General features: G+C 34.6%; 3 protein-coding genes across 5 annotated transcripts; all 3 read right to left on the reverse strand.

Annotated features, from left to right (window-relative positions):
• Nucleotides 1-1521: 1521 nt before the first annotated feature.
• Nucleotides 1522-4209, reverse strand: LOC106777371 (2-oxoglutarate-Fe(II) type oxidoreductase). 2 transcript variants are annotated; one of them, XM_014664952.2, is made up of 11 exons: nt 4094-4209; nt 3823-3997; nt 3652-3726; nt 3505-3556; nt 2894-3015; nt 2632-2723; nt 2409-2467; nt 2235-2270; nt 2084-2129; nt 1850-1929; nt 1522-1684 (listed from the first exon to the last, which is right to left on the reverse strand). In XM_014664952.2, exons 1-11 carry the CDS (start codon nt 4157-4159, stop codon nt 1624-1626), a joined length of 864 nt encoding a protein of 287 aa, XP_014520438.1. In that variant the 5' UTR covers nt 4160-4209; the 3' UTR covers nt 1522-1623. The 2 variants fall into 2 exon arrangements, with proteins under 2 accessions (XP_014520438.1, XP_014520437.1); XM_014664951.2 differs by having other exon boundaries at nt 2214-2270.
• A 3073-nt stretch (nt 4210-7282) lies between these two features.
• On the reverse strand, nt 7283-14036 carry LOC106777810 (E3 ubiquitin-protein ligase HOS1). Of its 2 annotated transcripts, none has more exons than XM_014665571.2 (10): nt 13720-14036; nt 12346-12736; nt 11949-12083; nt 11674-11849; nt 10812-11213; nt 10546-10704; nt 9631-10119; nt 8742-8879; nt 7901-8613; nt 7283-7730 (listed from the first exon to the last, which is right to left on the reverse strand). In XM_014665571.2, the coding sequence occupies exons 1-10, from the start codon at nt 13831-13833 to the stop codon at nt 7556-7558; spliced, it is 2892 nt and encodes a 963-aa protein (XP_014521057.1). In that variant the 5' UTR covers nt 13834-14036; the 3' UTR covers nt 7283-7555. The 2 variants fall into 2 exon arrangements, with proteins under 2 accessions (XP_014521057.1, XP_022631758.1); XM_022776037.1 differs by lacking the exon at nt 7283-7730 and having other exon boundaries at nt 8042-8181; nt 8262-8613.
• A 2138-nt stretch (nt 14037-16174) lies between these two features.
• Nucleotides 16175-18226, reverse strand: LOC106776417 (homeobox-leucine zipper protein HAT4). The gene is made up of 4 exons (XM_014663871.2): nt 17793-18226; nt 17187-17476; nt 16984-17063; nt 16175-16881 (listed from the first exon to the last, which is right to left on the reverse strand). Exons 1-4 carry the CDS (start codon nt 17956-17958, stop codon nt 16545-16547), a joined length of 873 nt encoding a protein of 290 aa, XP_014519357.1. The 5' UTR covers nt 17959-18226; the 3' UTR covers nt 16175-16544.
• Nucleotides 18227-19922: the final 1696 nt, after the last annotated feature.

Below are 19922 nucleotides of genomic sequence, written 5' to 3' on the forward strand. Positions count from 1 at the left end.
GGGGGGTTATCCCTAACACTCCAACGGTCTTTCATTCTCACTTAGAGAAGATCGACGCGTGTGGTGGGAGTAGTGGGAGGTCCTAGGGTAGGCGCTTTCACTGTAGGCCTATACTACGGTAACAGACTAGCCTTGTGTATGGTCGGGTGGAACCCCTCGGCAATGGCTTTGCAAAGCAGTAGGGCCATCACAAGTGCACAACCCGCCCCAGCTCTACATTCATTCTATGTCCGGACGTGTCTAGGAGTCTTCGCATGATAAGATGATTGATCAGTTAAATTATGAACTAAGTGCCTGTGATTATGATGACTTGTATGTTTACATGTGAAATTATGTTTTCGGTAATGTTTGATCACTTTGCTATGATTTGTATGTTCGTTTGAAACCTAGCTCACCCTTGTACTTGTATGTTGTGTGTGTTTGCTTCCCCCCTTGCGATGATCATCCAATCCTTTGGATGTGAGCAGTAGGTGATGATGTACCTCTGGAGTAGGCATTGGAGACCGAGGAAGATCCAGCACCTAGTGCTTGGGCGATCTTGTTGTTTATTTCTTTTTAGCTTATCATATTTTGCAAAACCTTGGACCTTTGTACTTGAGTTACTTGTCGTTTTAATTTTTCCTCTATTTTGGATAACTGTAATTTATACTTATACAGTTATTTTCTACTCCTAACTGCTTTCTATTATGATAATATGTTGCATTCCATTTGGTATGAATTATACACCTATTTTGGGATGTTACACATCGTAATTCAAGTTTTATATTTCGTATTATTTTCTTAACTAAATTTTAGGCGAGACATTGTAGAATTTATAAAATTAAAACATTATTGTTATGATTATTTTCCAGTTAACATTGATTTTTTTATTAACATTAATAGAAATTAATTTTTATTTAGTTTGTTAAGGTTATTTTTTTTTTATTTTATATTATAATTATTGTTCGTTTAGATATTTTTTTTTTTATTAGAGGAACTATGTTTCTACAAATATAAAGTAAATTTTTCTTTTAACATTTATCATCATCATTATTTTTATATCTACAATTTTTTTTATTATCAACATATTTTTTATTAGTTGTTAAAAGTTTGTTAATTTTTTTAATGTAATTAGAAATTTTTCAACAAACATATTTATCAATATTAGTGTATATAATTTCTATTAACATTTTTTAATGCAAATATTTAAATATTTTTTGAATTTGGATTTGATAATAATTTAATGAAATTAATTTTTTTATTTAAACAAAAATATTAAAAAAGTAGAAAATTTAAAGTAAAGCCAATTTAAATATCCTAAAAAGTAATGAAATTCTCTACTAAAAAATGGGAAAAATTAGAAGGCATGGACAGACTTTTATTCCTTCTGTTGACGAGGAATGCTTTTTATTTGTTATTTTCATTAAAATTTATTAAAATGGATAAACGTTGAAAAATATAATTAATGAATGATGGTTATATCTTCTCTTTTTTCACTTTAATAATTATAAATATATTTTTTAAAATTAGTACTACTAAATGTATAAAACAACTCCCATTTTACATAGTTATCACAATCATACACAACAACTTCTCATTATTAATCGGTCTTTTGCCAATAACATCTTTCTTTTGAGATAAATTTCAGACTGGTGTGATTGCAAGACGTTCATCCATGTAGTCTCCACTGCGGATTGGAGAGAATCTGCAGTGAAACACAGAAAAAGTTTCTATCAACCAGGAACTAAAATTTAAGAAAAATGTATGAAACTAGAAACAAAAACTAAAATAATGTTGTTAGGTCATGTTTATGTTCTATGAATTGTTACGAGATATTCGAATCAGAGTAAGAGAACGAACTTATTTCTACCTTGGAGGGGACGATTGGCTACAACAAGTTTCGATGCATTCAACAACGCAGTCAGGATGAGGGTCTAAGAAAAAAGCTATCTACCAAAAACAAGTTTCAAACATATTAGCAAATCATGTTAATTAAGTGAAAAAATTCACCATAAACATGGTCAAAATTTACTAAACATAACCACAAAAATTGCAAATTTTTGGTGTGAATAAAAAACACAGTAGTTTCTGATTAGTGGATTACTGAGTAGCGTTCTTTGCCAGTTCGTTTAACCCGGTGCAGTGTTGACCTATAAAATTAATGGCAGATAATTGAAATTTATAAATATTATTTGTAAAACAAACAAGATAAGATTGATGGGTAATGAGATTACTGGTATAAACAATTTGTCCACCTCTCCATCAAGTCCCCGATGTTCACAATAAATGCCCTGAACATGCAACTCAAATCATGAACACTATAATTGTACATTTAGTGTAAATAGATAACACATTTGACCGAGATTCAAACTGTTTTCCAAGTATCAATAAATTGTGCAGAAACTTATCATATATCTTCATGAACTCACCCCTCCATGTAAGACACATCCTCCCAGACTTGTGGTTCCTTTGATTTGTCCCGACAGATCTGAAAACAGTATAATGAAATGCTCAAGTCCTTGAATATAAGAATTGATTTTGATATATAAATTAAAAATCTACAAATAGTAGAAATTAATTAGTGGATGAAATAGTAACAATAAATATGAATAAGTGTAAAGGATTATTAGGAAAAGGGACAGTGAGAAGAACCTGTAGTCCAGGGACTCCGTCAGTGATGAGAAGGGTGAGTGCCCCAACATCTGAATGTGCAGAACATATCTCTTCATGATCTCCCGTTTCACCTACCAACAATATCAACAAGTGTAACCATTTATGTTAATAGCTAAGATAGATAAATAAAGCACTACCAAATGCGCAGGTTCTTTGAAGCAAATTAACAAACATGTGTGATGCTATATGATCAGAGTAACCGGAAGAAGTTGGGAAAGAGAATTGTAGGTTAAAAATGAACCTGGATAGCGCAGAAGGCGAAGAAAAGCTGATGGCTTATCAATGGCACCAATCTTTTCAAAGAAATGTTGATCCAAATTCAAGGACAGCGCAATTAGAGAAAACAGCTTTTTTCCAGCTTCACTGTGTCACAGGAAAACAACATTAATAACTTCTAAAATACACATGCAGAGAGGATTCTTTAATATAATTCTAAGTCCAATTAAATACACATCAGAATTTCTAATTAGAAGACTAAATTTTTTGTTCTTCTTACTTTTTTCCAATCAATAAGCACTGTTATATATATATATATATATATATATATATATATATATATATATATATATATATATATATATATATATATATATATATATATTGAGAACTGTAATATTTCATGTAAATGCAAATGCTAATAATAATAATAATAATAAAATACATCAATTAAAATGCTACAGTTCAGAGAAAAGTAATAGTATTCTGATTAGATTACATGCAAAAGGGGGTAAAAAGCTGAAAAAAAAAAACAAAAAATGCTGCTATTTTTATTTCCTTGGTCATTAACAATATTCATGATATATATATATATATATATATATATATATGACTGCTAAAGCAAAAGACACTAACAAGAGTTTCCAGTAGAATGATTCCATTGATGATCTCCAATTTGCAAGTGATTCTGAGGTGTCCTTGCAAGAAGAAATATCTCAAATAAAGCTGACGTAGAAGTTAGAAACCAGAAATATATGTAAAACGAAAACAGCAGAAGTAAACCTTCAGAAGGCCATTGATTAAGCTTAGCATTTGTATCTGCAATAGGACCAATATAATAGCTTTCTTTCGAATCACCTGATCATGATGCATCAGAATATATTAGTTTACTGTCTTTGTAACTAGAAAATGAAAGATTCCTCTTTGTAAAGGAAAGGAAGAATATATATATACCATGGAGGCCTAAGGCAGGATCGAGAGGAGTGTAACCTCTGAATTCCTTGCGAGCCAACTTCATTTTGTGATCCATTGGAAGTGAGAAGAAGCTTCTACTCTGATCAAAAGCTTTGCCCAGTTCATTCTCCACTCCGTGGTTAACAAGGTAAAAGAAGCCATACTCAATGCACGCCTATTACGTTATATTAACACACTTCAAAACCATCACCAATTAATGCAATCGTAATTATGAACATTATTTGATGATTAATTAAGAGAAAGTAAGAACCTGACGAATAGCAATGGCAGTGGAAAGAGAATCACGTGAAGAGAGATCAATTACAGGGAGCTTCATGTTTCCTTCTTAGTTCTAACAATCTCAACTTCTTCAGTCTTACCAAATTAATGTGTATGTAGTTCCCTCCAATCATTATCTTTTAATATTAATGTCAATATTATTATATTGAATATGTTTCCTATTCCTTACGAAATAAGATCACGATTCCGGATTGCCTCCAATTTTCTTAATATTAATAGCAATGCGTGTCATATGGGGTTTGTTTCCTTACGAAGGAGTTTTTGGCTTTACTTAATATTGCCGATAAAAACTAAAAGTTAAAAATTTACATAACCTTATTCATTTATTTTATATATATTGAAATTGTCTTATATTTTATATAGAATTTTCAACAACAACATTGATGAGATAAATTGATTTTCACCTATTTATTATACATCTAATAGGTTTTGAGGTTTTTCAAGCTCCAACTTTTCAAATCCAGATTATATTTTGGAGTCGAGTTATTCTCAATACCTACACAATTTGTCTTCAAAGCTGTCTAATTCTCTTAGCAGTTTTCATGAACATCGTCCGATTCTTCCTTTAAATGAATTATATCCAGTCAGATACCTGTCAAAGGTCCTTTGATGTTCAAGTCAGCATAGAACAGTAATAAATGCGCAATGAATGCAGAGAAAAGAACCCCTTACCTCTTATCTTTGACCTGTATTTATAATTGTTTGACATGGATTTATGATTAACGATTTTTTAATCACCACTCACTACATTAATCATTAATTACCTTAATATTCATATGATTAAATCTCATGCCGACCGTATCGACCGAACATCCTTCATTTCTAGTGAGGATTGACGGACTGTTACTGTACGGACTCAGAACTCAGAATAATCGTCAACTTAGGTTATCATGACTTGGCATGTCTTCTGAGCCGACCGATCCTCCCTAACACCCAATACACTTCCTAATTATCCTATTACATGGATAAAAAGATGTAATTAAATTATAATATTTATTTTATATTGTATTTTCAGTTTGTCTTCTATACCTATCTTGTCATATTTGTCTTTCTTTCACTTTCTTGACTTTTACACCATGATCAAAATATCATCAGCAATATTATCATAATAATTTCTTTACAAGAACATACGAATAAATCGCACACAAGAAACGTTTTATTTTTTTATATTTATTTTTTAAACGTTGCTTGTGTATCTGTCTTGTTTTATCTAAACGCTATGAAAACCGAGATATGCGGGATTGAGCACCATTATTTCCCTATTATTAACTAAGATTTCTATTCTTAGTATACGCAGTATTTTTTTATTTCTACGTTAATAATACTTTAATATAATTATAACAGAAGAGGAAATAATGACCACTACTTCATAAAAATAATTTATCTATCTTCTACAAATAAAAATATGTTAATATATATTGTTAGAAATTAAACCATATATCTTCTGCTTTAACGCAAAATAAATTAATTTATTAAAATAAAATAATGGGGTAAAAAAATTAAAACATAAAGATGCTAAAGCAATATAAAATGCAAACACACACACATGTTTTCCTAGTTATTATGTATTACCATTAACCAACCCACGTCGGGACCCAAATATAAATTTTATATAAAAATATATAGGAGTCACAAATTTAACAATCATAATTTATTAAAGAAAACTATAAAAAAAAATCCAAATTATGATAGTAGGTGGATCGAGTTTGAGAGTTTAGTTACATATGGATGACAAAAGTATTAATATTTCCCTAGCAAGTACGAGTTAATAATAAAAATATTTTTTAAATTTTTATTTGGACTTGACAATAATTGAGTTTACCCCTGCAAATCTTTTCAGTTCAAAATAAGAAATGAGAGTTATGTAATTCTTTAAAAATTATTTGAGAAAAAATGATTTAATAAAAAAACAGCGAAGTTCTTAATTGTTTTAAAAAATAGGTTTGAAGGTTGATAATTTTGAGATTTTTATGAAGATGCTAATTATTAAGCAAATCCAAAACTTAGCATGCTAATTAATAATCTTCAAAATTATTATGAAATTTTAATTAACAAAAAGAATCCAAAACCCAACATGATAATCAATTTTTAAGTATTAAATGAATGAAAACTTTAATTATCAAAAAGTCCAAGATTTAACATGATATTTAATGTTTTTAAATAAATTTAAACGAATAAAAATTTAAAATAAAAAATAAAAAATCTAGTTATCGAATAAGTCAAAGACTCTTAACCATTGTGATTTTAATTTGTAATTTTGACTAAAAGTAAAGAAAATGGTATATGTGAAAATATGGAATGATAAATAGTAAAACCATTGTGAGTATACAAATTGAAACAAGGGCTAAAATAACATAAGTTCAGCCCAAATATTAAAGAATAGTGCAAGGATGGTAAAATGTAGGGGTGCATGTTATTAAGTCTGACATAAAAATAAGGAAAATGGGAGTGGGAATAGCAGAACAAATACTGAACACAGTCACAGACTAAAATATTTGCAGTCCAACGGCCCAAAATACACTAGAAAGTGAAAGTAGAGTAAATGAAAATTGTGGTACAAACAACAGATAGATTGTCAAAATGTTGTGGTGTATTGTGAAATCATACGGTGTACAAGAAATTTTCGAATGGATCAGCCCATATCCAAATTCGTATTCTATTGTTATTTTATTTTATCATTTTATTATTATTACTATTTTATATGTTTTTTTTATTGTATAGGTATTTTATTCATTTTTTAAAAAACCGGCAAGCTTCGCCTTCTACTTTATCCCTGCAGAACATCAACCAGATCTGTACTTTATGCGCAATTCTGATTTTCTAAACTTCTTCAAACCAATTCACTTCTTTTTCTTTTTAAATTAAACAATTTTTTTCAGCAATCTCTCTTTTCTTTTAATTCCAAAATCCTTAAATTCACACTTTTTACTCAAAACCTTCATAAACTAAACAAGCATAATATAAAAAAGTTTCCAAAAAATATCTCGATTTTTCTCCTTTAAACCCGAACTTAATAATCTATGAAATGTTAGATAAATAATAATAATAGATAGATAGATAGATACGTTAAATTTGCATGACTTTAAAATGAAAAATGAATAGGATTGAACCTAAATGATGTCATCGACACACACGTAAGGGTCGTCAACACGAAACGATATTATCTCAAATTCATTTTAACCGAACCACTCTCCCAAAATAGAAAATAAATAACGTGGATTAACATTGAAGGAATGGGATACAAAAAATGCACCTTTTGCATTAAAATATTCTTCATCGAATATTAACTGCACAACGGAAACCAGCATAAATTTATAAGTAAAAACCCGAGTTCCGAAAAAGTGAAGCTCTCATCTAAAAAACTCGCTAACATGCATTTTCTTGTTTCTTCCCAGAAAATTTAACCGAAACCTTTAACCAGAAAGTTTAGTTTTCATCTCCTGACCACTCTGCTTCGTCTTGTTGTTCGATTTAGAGGAGTTGCATAATAAGCCATGTCCATAGCTCTTCCCAGATTCACATCATATTCCTCATCACTCGCTTCATCAGATCTCCATCTAGGACCACCATTGATGTTTTCTTCAGTATTTAATTTCTTCTCCACGAGGCTAAAGATATAATAAAAGACACAATGGATTCAGTTTACGAAAATAGTACACCATTTTCGGTGAATATTAAAAAGCATTATATTAGCGCAAATATCTTCTTAGACACAAATTATTCAAAAAACGCAATATGACAAAAAATGTGAGAAAGAAATGGGTAACTAGATATTTACCCGTGAGAAACATCCATCGGATCATCAGTGGACCCCACGTTCCAACTTCTATCATCTTTATGTGATCGGACACTCCTGCCAGATACATTTGGGAGATCATTTGCAAATTCTTTAGGATAGCTAAGTGTGGATCTAGTAACAGGGTTAACTCCAGCCTTCCATGAGTACAAAGGACTACTGGTAGTTTGATTATGTCCAAAGCGTAGGTTTCTTTCAACTCCAGGAGAGACTTTATCTGACACATTGTCGTGGGAATTGCTTGGTGATGTCCTCTTAAATCCCTTGAGAGGTGAACCATTCATGAAATGGATCCTATTATTCGTTGGAGTATTATCAAATCTAAAATTTTTGGAAATTTTACCTTGATGACTTAGAACCCTCTCACTACTGGTAAAAAGCCCATCATGATGATGAGACGAGGAACCAAAATTACCAAGCTCAGGGCCAGTATTGGGGAAAGACATGCCTATTTTGGCCGAAGTTCCAAAAGTCGATGAACTCAACAAGCCAGTTGGATGGTCTCTATGCAACAAGAGGGAAGAATTTACAGATGAAGGAATCAATAAACTGGTGGACAAGGAATCCGGAATCTGAGGAATATCAAATTTGTCCGGAACTTCAACTTCTTCAGAAGAACTCACAGCACCCTCAGTCAAGTTTCCACTCCTCAGTTGCTGCTGCTCAACTTCTGGCAACAACTCCAAGCATCTATTCTGTTTTATTCAAAAGATCAAATGACAAAAAATCCAGTCTAAGAATGACATTTTCTCCGAACATGCATAAATAAAAAGTTTGCACCAGAGAACATTTTCTTAATAATTAAATAATTTAAATCACTTACAATCAAATTGCTTCTCCACTGAATAGCCTTTTCTAATTTTGGCAGAAACTCCTCACTTACAGAACCTTTTGAAATGCTGTCTTGCTCCACCTTTTCAAGTTTAATATGAACTTGATATGCCTCTGAGTATCTGTGGCGCTGAAACCCAGATAAATATATAAGGGGGAAATTCTTTCTCAGGTATGCTAAACTACGCTATAATACCTTTTAAGAAGCAAAATGAACTTCATACATATTTACAATGGAAATGATAATCGAGTAGAGAAGTGGGATATGTAGAAATTTCATATTGACATTGAGGCTAACAGAACTTTATGATTTATAGATCAAGCTTCAGAAACCAGATATCACATCTATACAAGAAAGAGGTAAAGGTCAGGCTACATCACTCATATCCATATTTTTTGCTGTGTTGTAGGTATGGATGAGCTGACCATATACAAGATTATAGACGAGGATTCTGTCAAGAAAATCCAGGCAGCAAGTTGCATGTTAAGCTAACACAATTCAAATTCAGCATAAGGATCGCATACACTTTTGGCATATGATTCTCTCTCAGCAGTGGATCAAAACAGGTCAAGGGAGTAGGAATTATATTTGCCCTTGGATGGGGGATTTGCCTAGCAAAGATAGGAAATTGGTTGATGCTAAAGATTGATGAAGGAGGAATTGTTTTGTTATAAAAGATTAAGCCATGTAAAATAGATACTCAATAGTGTTGTATCATATGCATGATATTTTACTGAACTCAACATTGGCTGGCAGAATAACACGTCAAGATTCCCAATGTAAAAACAGAAAAGACTGTAAGACAAATGCACTAACTAACAAGATCAATAAACCAGGAGCAGCAATGTTGGACAAGAAACCAGCTAATTAAATTAAGTACCTGAAAATAAAACACCACAAGTAGATTTCCAGTTGTCCTTATCGGGTCTTCAATAGCAAAATCAAAAAGACATTTATGTATGTAAACCTCTTCCTCAGAATTCCATGGCAATTCTATCATTCGATCCACCAAATTCCTCCTAATGCAGAGGCAACAAATCTCAGTCACCAAGACCTCCACCCAATTACTACATTGGCCTTTTAGTTTCTGAGAGGCATCCCCAGATGCTCTTTTATTGAAATTCTTTTCCTTCACTCTGGTGGAGAGAATTCTCTGGTGCATAAATGCTTCAGTCAGAAGCCCACACTCAACCCTCACCCGCACTGCAGTGACAGCATCCCTGAGTGAAGTCATATGTGGTCCACCATCACGCCCGGCCCACCTCAAAACCATGAGAGCTGTATCAGGGCTACCCCTTTCTAGCAGTACTTCGGCAATTTTAGGATGTGATGTTGGACCAGTTATTTCAGGAAGAAGACGACAAGCTTCCTAACAGAATAATAATATTATTAGCGTAAGTTCACTAAAAAAATCTAGAAGGAACAAGTGCCCTTCTATATCCAATACTAACATGATACAAAATACTTCCAGCAAAGTCCTAGCTTCCTTTTAACCTCCTATATGGAGAAGAGGAAACTCGCAGAGCCATTATCAAATTACACGTTTTACTTTTGAGTAAAAACAAGATAACATCCCTTATAAATAAAAGAGATGAAAGGAAGACCCAAATAAATCCTGATCACATTTTACAGCTCTAGAATCAAGGTCACGAATGAAATTCCAACGTGATTATTAATATATGGGCCCCATACATTTTCCTAATTATAATGCTATTCACATCATTAGTTAGCACTACAAGGCAAATCAGTAATGTAACATGGATACAAATAATTTCAATATTGGGTAAAATGTTACCTGTAAAGCCTCCTCTGTGTGATCATCCAAAAGATAAAAAGTCAAAGACTCAAGTAATGAGTGCCTACTAATACTAAATGTAGCTGCGAAATCCTCCAGTATGAATGTCCACTCTTCTTCAGGAATTGTCCAGTGACGATCATACAAATAATATAGAAACTACAGATGTTAAGGAATGGAAGAAGTATTGTTTTAAATAAGAACTCTAATTAGCAGAAACAAACATAGTTCTACACTAACAATAGAAGTTCCAGGTAAAAGGATACAATGGCCTGTTTAGCAATCACCATATCAGAGCCTCCATGTAAAAAGAGCAAGTCAGCAGCAGAACGTAGATTTTTGAATGGGTAGTAACCCAGCACCTGGTCAGTATTTGACCCCAAAAATGATGCACCATCCTTTTGCAAGGATGCAATTTCTAATCCTTCCACAGTTCCATTCATAAACCCCTCCTCCAGATCAAGATTATTCAATGCATCTTCAATAAATAGAGATCCATCATGTCCCGATGACTCCATAGATTGATTTATTGCATCAGGCCAGGATCGTCTTATTGCTTCTGATTTCCGCATCCGAACATCCGATGACCATGATGAATTATCAGTAAAACGTGATCTCACTCCCTCCAAAAATTCATGTCTTATACACCAAATAATAATATCCATATGCTGTGTAGAACAACATTTAAATTAATTAACAGAATTGACATTGTGATGAGATACTCTATTTTTAAGCAATATACAGATAGAAAGAGGCAGTATAAATCTAGTCAACCACTCTTTATAAGCAATATTAATAATAATGTAAGGCCAAATATCAGTCATTTCTACAAACATCCCTCTTACATACATCACAGTGAGCTGCAGCACAACAAGTTACCCATTGTGATCCACAATTTTAAAGATCGGGTATAGAACACCTTTCAACAAAAACAGGGGATATCATTTAAAGAACACAACACAAGAAACAAAAATAGCAATCCCATTTAAAAACTAGATAATAAGCACTTATCCCGATGACTTGACATCCCATCAGCCATGCAAGGAATGTGTAAAAGCTCAATTATTAAAGCTACGAGCACAACAGTTATACATAACTCCATTGAACCTAAATTCTAGCAAATTAAACCTGCTTTGTCTTTAAGATGCTCTCTTGAAGATGGTGCAAGTCATGAAGTTGTGCTGAAAGAGTACCCTTAAAAGATGAATCCAAAATGTCTAGCACATTTGATATGCCTTTCAAGTGTAATGAAAATTTCAGAAGTAAACTCAATCTCTCTTTCATGGCATAAACATCCATATTATCTAGTGAAAAATGTAAGGGACCACAAATTATACTATGGAAAAAGGTCATACTAATAATTGGCTTTAGAAATCAACAACAAAAACAAGGTTTAAGGATACAAATTCCCTGCAGTTCAGTAATGATGTTTTTGAACGTTCTCTTGCACCAGTCCTTCACTACCACTTCATCCAACAGAAACGCTATGACTGGATCACTGGAAACAGCAGTTTCATCCATACAGACATCTGTGATGTCTATAAAAGTTATGGTCAAGAAAATGCAAAAGTGGAGACAAGGGAACGCCACAGAACAGTGGGACAAATATGAAAAGGCGGAGGATAGAGGAGAAAAGTAAACTTAAATTTTCTTGGTATATAGGATTAATTGGAAAAAAAATGTATTTGTATCATTTCACCGTACTTACCAATTGATATCCATTTATATTTTAAATATTAATAAACGAATTACTAATAAAATTAAATATGCAAAGAAAAGGAGTAATGCAGAAAAGGATACAATGGCAAATTAAAGAAACCAAGTTATTCTCAAGTGCAACATCAAACAAAGAATAAAGGTGATGGACATCAGCATTTAGTTGTTTCTCCCCGTCTTCTATTTCCTGAAATCTCTCATCAAACCTTTTTGAAATAAGGCCAGCTTCAATGCACTCATAATAAAGTCGGAGATGCAGTTTAGCACCACTTTTAGATATGGGGACTCTACAAATTGGACAGATATCACACCGTTGACTACATTCCTCACATAAAGAGGCATGCCCACATGAATTCAAGACATGATGGACATAGCGACCACAACTTCTCAAGTCTCGAGTTGCCCGGCAGCGCTCAACTTTGGCTTCTTTGCACAAGTCAATCAGATCGATGGATGCCAAGTGTTCCAGTGTATCCTGAAATCAAACATCAAAAGTGATTTATTTTCTGATATTATCTCAATATGGTAGTTATATATTTCACAAATTTGAAACACTAACCTCTATATTGCACTAGTAACGTGAAAATTAACTCAATTAAAGCATAAATTCAATCTTGTAATTTTCCAGCTTCGGAAAAAGGCACAACAGGCACTCAGACTTAAACCAACCAAATGAAGCCTTTGAAATGAATAACCAGGATGCATGATTCTTAAAATCAAAATTATCAGGTTAACTCACTGGTCATCATCCCACCATAACAAGCTGTCATCTCACAAACCAAGAAGTAATCCATTTTTAAATTTTGCAGCTTAAATACAATTTTTCATTTCCCAGCATGTGAAAAGAAACGGTGAAATGCCATACAACCAAATCCATGAACATAATTAAGTAGGATGCACTACTCATTATCGTATCAAAACAAGCACTCAGGCCACAAACAATAACAATTCATCCCCTCTGGTCTTTTAAGGATGGAGAAGTAAAAACTTTATAAAATTAAGAATATGTAATTAAACGACAAATGTTCAATTATTTATTAGGTTTGGCTCCTAAATTACTACACTGTTGATCTCCATTCACAGTATACAGGTCAAGGTTGCCACCTGAGTCTAACTCAACAACTACGAATCTAAAAGCATTGCAAACAGAATAAAAAAAGCCCACTCCAACGTTAGCACGCCGACAGAAAGAGTAAAACTATAGCTGAAGCACATGATTTCAATGAAAGAAAATATAAACTGGTACGGCTAATTAGACTTGCAGAAACAGCAGCAATAGCAGAAGCCTTTCATAATTCAAACATTAACAAAACATGTGTACCAGTTGAAATGAGAAAGGAAAAGGTAGGAATACAAAACTCCCAGCCAAACAGCATGTTGGTGACAGACAGCTAGGGTTTACGAAGTAGTTCAGCAACAAGGAGCGCGGAAGTTAAAATTGAGAGAACTAGATCGTACCTGAACTAGTCGGCTACTGTAGTTCGGTTGCAGCGTCGGAGATGAAGATCTTACTGCGGCGGAGCCGCCGTTGGAACTCGACGAAACGGTGAGTCCGTTGAGCCGCCTGTCCATGTCTCAGAGATAACCAAACGGTGAACTCAGATAAATTTTGCAGAACACCGAAATGAGGTGCGAGATTACGAAACGGTGCGGATTTATTTCAGTGAAGGAAGGCGTCCATGCTCCCAACAGAACTACTCTGTGTCTCGTAGAGGGAAATACAGATTGGAATTGGAGGGTTTTTGAAACACTTTTTTTGTTTTTGTTTTTTCGTTCTAACATTTCATTTCATTTTATTGGGTTCGTATATGAGTCGGGTTACGGCCCAATTTAATCGGGGCATTAAAACCACATTTCAAATTCTATTTGGGCTTAAACGTCAGTTTCTTGGGAGTTACTCCCTCCACCTCCCCGTTTGCTCCCTACACCTCTACATATTTTTTAAATTTCCAAAATTATCCTTTTTATTTTAAAAAAAAAATCCTACACCCCCATATACTCTCCTTCTCCTTCCCTGTAATATTTCAACATCTCCACTTTATAATCTCTCCTCTTTTTACACAATTGTCTTCTCCTCTTTTCTTCTTTTCCTTCTTTTTTGTTTAATCACGTTTAAACACCTTGCAATAGCCACCATGTCACATATCTACACAAAGTAAGTGCATCACTCAAAAGCATGCGCCAACCACCACTCACCACTCATCGCTGCTCTCATTTGCTTCAGCCCTCAATTGCACGACAGCATCAAGTAACCATTGTTCTTATATACCCCTGTCAACAACAACAATAAGAAAAAAAAAGAAGAAACAAATAAATCCAATATCACGTAAAACGAGAAACAAAGAGATGGAAATTAAAGAAAAAATTATCAATTAACACTAACTCTTGGGTGGGAGCACTACAGGAGTAGAAGACGACAACTTAGTGAGTGCAGATTCGTAAGTAAACACACGAAGACCACCCTTTCAAGACTCTGGGCCAGCAAACGTCACCCAACATCGTTAACTGAACGATGCAGGTCCATAGCAACACCGATGTAGTCGCACGTATCATCCACAGCTTCATCCTCACGACGATGACGACACCACCATCAAATTCCTCAACTTGTTGTTACTCTCCCCTTTGAGACCCATCATCCCAAATCACCCTTGCTTTCTTCCTCTCAATCTTATCTCCCCCACCCAACAGGACCTCCTTCATAAATGCAGCCCTCAACCAAATCGTAGACGGATGTCAAGGTGCGTTGAAGCTTAAACGGATCTCCCATATCTGTTAATCCATAGGGTAAAATGGAGACGTGGAGGTGTAGGGTGCAATACGTGGGGTGGAGGGAGTAACCCCCAGTTTCTTCTCTTTTCTATCCATATTAATCTTCTCTGGACTCATATATATGGTTGTTTCTCTGAGCACCTCTACCTATTTTTTCCTACACCTTTACATTATTTTAAAATTTCAAAATTATCTTTTACAATTAAAAAATTTTTATATCCCATTTCTTGTCCTTTCAACCAATTTTAAAATTTATTAAAGAACTTTTTAAAAAATTTAAAATCTATTAAAAAAAAATAATCCTATTATTTTTATAATGTGTGGAATTGTAAGGAGAAACCGTCCATATATATTATTTTTCATGTAAGATTTAAGGACTTTCGTAGTTTCATCCCAATAATAAAACCTTACCCGAGCTCTCAATTTACTTTAAATTAGTTTAAAACATAAATTCATACTTATTTTAAGTTTGAAAAGGTTACAAATTAAAATTCATCACGTTTGTGTTATTTATACCTTTTAATACATTATAACTTAAATGTTAATCAAATATAATTTAAAATATAAAATTTTTAAAAAAATATTAACATATCTAAATTAAGATAATTATATTTATTCATTATTCATTTAAAATTGACGATAAATATATATCGAAATTAGAGCATAACAAGTGTTGAAATTTTGATTTCTTTTTGTAGTTGTGAAGATGTTTTGGTCATAGTTGTTTATGGGAGCTAGAGTTCTTACCGATACATTAGCTTTTACGAGAAAGTATTTAAATTTAACGAGTGGAGATGAACATGATGGAGTAAATGTTGGGAACGACACCTTTCAAGACATTTTGATTAACCAATTTAACCAGACAATAGCCTGATAGGCTTACGAGGTAGAGAGAGGGAAATTTTAATAAAAACAAGTATGTAGAACTTTGAAATTGAATTGGGACCCATATCCACCAAAATTTCTTGAACCATTGTCTGGTCATTCAGGGCAAACTCCTTTTAGAGGTCTTATTCCCATTTTATTTTGTCAAATTCGTACCAAAAACACGTAGTTAGCCCCCACTGTTTCCAGCATCATCCAAATCAATTCAGGATCTTTTCAACATGCAACAATTTTGACTTTATATGAGAACAAAATCTGCTTACACAAAAACAAAGCTATATTACATATAATTAATTAATTAATTAATTAATCACGACCATTGAACTTTACAACAAAGTCTCCTCCGATAATTGGAGGGAGTTTTTTTTTTTTTTTTTTTTTAACGCAGTAAGTATCAGAGACTAAAAAAAAACCTAACTAAACTAGCTAGACCAGGTCATGCCCCAAAAGAAAAGACGAAGGGTCAAACTGGTACAAAACATTTGAGACCCACAAAATCGGTTTTCCTAACCACCATATCTTAGACCACACTTTGAACGCAGAATTCATGGCTCCGATACTATTGCAACCGTTTCCCATACTCTTTTTTTTTTTTTTTAATTTTAATTTTGTCGTTTTCTTTCCGCGAGTCAAGATCTGGGACGGAGCGCATCGAAGGGCCTGTGTGAAATAGGAGCGGCAGAGGTGGCCCATGGGCCAATGGGGAAGGCCCGAGAGTGGGTCTGGGGCACGTGATGGTGACGCGCGGCGGCATCAACGGCAGCGGAAGGGGGAACAGCGACACGCTCGCAAGAGGGACACATGGTGAGGGTGGTGGGTGGAGTCATGTGCATGTAAAACTGTGGGGAAAGTTTCAGTGCTCTGAGCTCTTGCACTTCCTTCTGCAACCTTCTGTTTTCCTCCGTTAGATTCTCGCAGCATCTCTTCAAAAACTCGCAGTCCACCTCCGTTTGTTTCAGCTTCGTCCTGAAATTAGTTTTCCATTTATTTTACTTTATTTTTCTCGTGAAAAAGACCATACAACAACACAAACTAAAACACGAACAAATATTAATGAAATGAACCCACCTTGCTCTTCTGTTCTGGAACCACACCTCCACTTGTCTTGCTCGAAGACCCAACTGTTTCGCCAGTGCCAACTTTTGTTTCTGCACGCAACACAAGCACTCACGTTAGAGAGAAAATAAAAAACAAAAACAAACCAAACATAAACATCAAACACACACATTGGACATAACATGTACGAAATTGATCGGAATCTTGTCCCTTACCGGGTTAAGAGTGCTGTGTTCTTTGAAACTCTCTTCCAGAATAATGGATTGGTCTTTGGAGAGTCTGAGTTTCTTTCTACAATTTTCACCTTCTTCTTCGTCGCTGATTCCTCTGAAACAACCTCTCTCTGTGTCGTGCTCTTCTTCTCCGTTGGCTTCCCTCTCGCTACGCTTTTCGCTCACGCTAGAAACCGTGCTGTTTGGAGACGAGACACCCGCTTCCTCTTCGCAATCAACCGCAGAAGGTAACCGGTTCACGTCGATTCCGCGGAGGAACGAGCCAGCTTCACCTGCATGCCAAAAAAAAACACCGTTTAGGAAAAACAGAAATCGATAAAGAAGAAAGTTGAGATGTTTTGGAAAATTAGGAGGCTTTGAACGAGCATGGAAAAAAGTGAAAAGGAGTGCAGAATAGTAAAAGTTGTGGAAAATGTAAAAGAAGAAAAGTCAGAAAGTATTGGGCTAAGGTGTGTTTTGTTCTTTGAGAAAGAAGCAAACTACGTGGTTAGAGTAAAAGAGGAAAGAAAGCGTGCGAGGAAATTGGAGCAGATCTAGAAACAAACAAGAGACAGAGAATCGAAGGTTGGGGAATGGATTGATACACACCTGAAGAAGCGAAAGGGTCGTTCCAAGAGGGTTTGTGAAGGTTGTGGCTTGAAGGAGAAGAAGAATAAGTTGAAGTGGAGAGAAGATTGAGATGAAGAGGAGTTGGAGCGTTGTGAGGGAAGCTCAAGCTTAGACTCAAACCCAAATCCTCCTTTTCAGCCGTCATCTCAAATAACGTGATAAGGCTTGTGAGAGAAGATGATTGGATTTTGGTGAGAGATTGGGTGAAATGAATGAGGTATTGTGAGAGAGTTAATGGGTGAGTATGAAGTGGAGAAGATGTGTGTGTGGGAGGGATTATATAGAAAGGAGTGAAAATGGGTGGGAGTGGAGAGTTCAATCATGACTTTATGTCAGGAAGCTCCAATTATCTGAATCATGGCTTTTGCCCCACAAATAATACAACTTTCATTCTCTCTCCTTATTATTTCCTACCTCCATTTCTAACCTCTTTCTTTGCCTTTTCACCATTTCCTACACACAACCTTTCATGCACTTCAAATATAGATGCTACTATTCCACATAAACACTTCTTTTTTTATATTACTATCATCACCATAATCTAAACGTGTATAACCCAGCCTGCTTTATATTTTACGAAATACTGTTGATAGGTACAAAGTATTTCAACTATCAAACAAAAAAAGAAAATATCTCCCACTCATGATATAAATCTGATGAAATTTAAATCCTGTGTAAAATACTATTAAGAAAGAAAACAGAAACAGAAATTGAAAAAACAAATTTAAGGTTTAGTTCTGACTTTTGACAGCATAGGCAAGTTGTTCGAATTTAGAATATGGAAGTTATAAAAATGATTATTTGACATGGAGTGTAGTAATAGTAAAAAGGCATTATAGGTAGGGTTGACGCTGAGTACGTTGATGAGAGTTTGAAAGTGGGAATGGGAAGACACTTAATTGTAATTTGAATGTTAGGAGAAAGCGTTGAAGTTTAGAAGAGGATGAGAAGGAAGAAGAAAGAGAGGTGTCTGGGAGAAAAATAGAAGATAAAGGTATTATTATTATTCCTTGAGCCAGAAAACACAATGAAAGGCAGTGGGTTTGTTCCATTCTGATGTCTGTCTAATCAGAAATATTATTGAGCATTTAACGAGGTGGGGCAGGTCGCACCTGAATGAAATGGAAGTTCCCCTACATCAACGGCTGAGGTCAAACGTCGATGGTAGGGACCCCATCATCGCCCTTTGTTTTACGCTTTACCGCCATGACCTGTTGTCGAAATCAAGAAACACAGCAGATGGCCATGATTAGAAGGAAATTGATAATAAGGTTTTGATTATTTACCATGTCCCTGAGTGGGTCCCGATTCTTATTATTGCTTTCATTATGTAATGCAGTTGCAATGTATCATGTGATGGATGTGATTATTTAGAGGGGGGACAAGGATGAGTCGAGTTCACGTGGGAAAGAGGGTCTACGAAAATGAAGGAAGGTGTGGAACAAAAACCTGAGCTGCCCCAACTCACGTGGACCAACATGGCTTCCTCCATCACACGTGCTCCAACCACCGTTTCCACCTCCACACCTGGCCCCACTCCTCGGACAAATTCGTGGGTGTCGCCCTCTTTTGTCCCTTCACGCACCAACACCTTCCTCATCACAATCATTTGAACTCCTTCCTTTTCATTTTCCATTATTTAGTACTTACCACCACTCACCCATTTTCTTCACTGGACCACGCCACCTCCCAACTTTCCATCTTTCCCTATTCTATTCTATTTTCTTTTCTTTCTATTCCACCTTTCCTCCCACGATTCCATTCAATTCCTCTCACAACCACAAAATATGTTCTTCTTCTCATCTCCTCACCCTAAACATTTTATAAAAAATCCATATTTTCAATTTTCAATTTATGTAATAGCGTACTAGATTATATTCAAAGATACCGACTTATTCTACAAAGCTTCGCATCTTGAATACTGGCCAATTTGCTGGTTTTGACCCGCAAGTTTTGCGATATAGATTCTTTACACGCGTGCCATTAATAGGTCTATTAATAGGCATTAAGAAAATTCTTCTGCCGAATGATGAGCTGAACTCCAGGGATGACCATCAGGTCTAATATTACAACAAAACAACGATCGTTCATTAACATTACTAAGCTTCT

This window comes from Vigna radiata, chromosome 11 (genome assembly GCF_000741045.1).
Source record: "Vigna radiata var. radiata cultivar VC1973A chromosome 11, Vradiata_ver6, whole genome shotgun sequence".
Classification (NCBI taxonomy): Eukaryota; Viridiplantae; Streptophyta; class Magnoliopsida; order Fabales; family Fabaceae; genus Vigna; species Vigna radiata.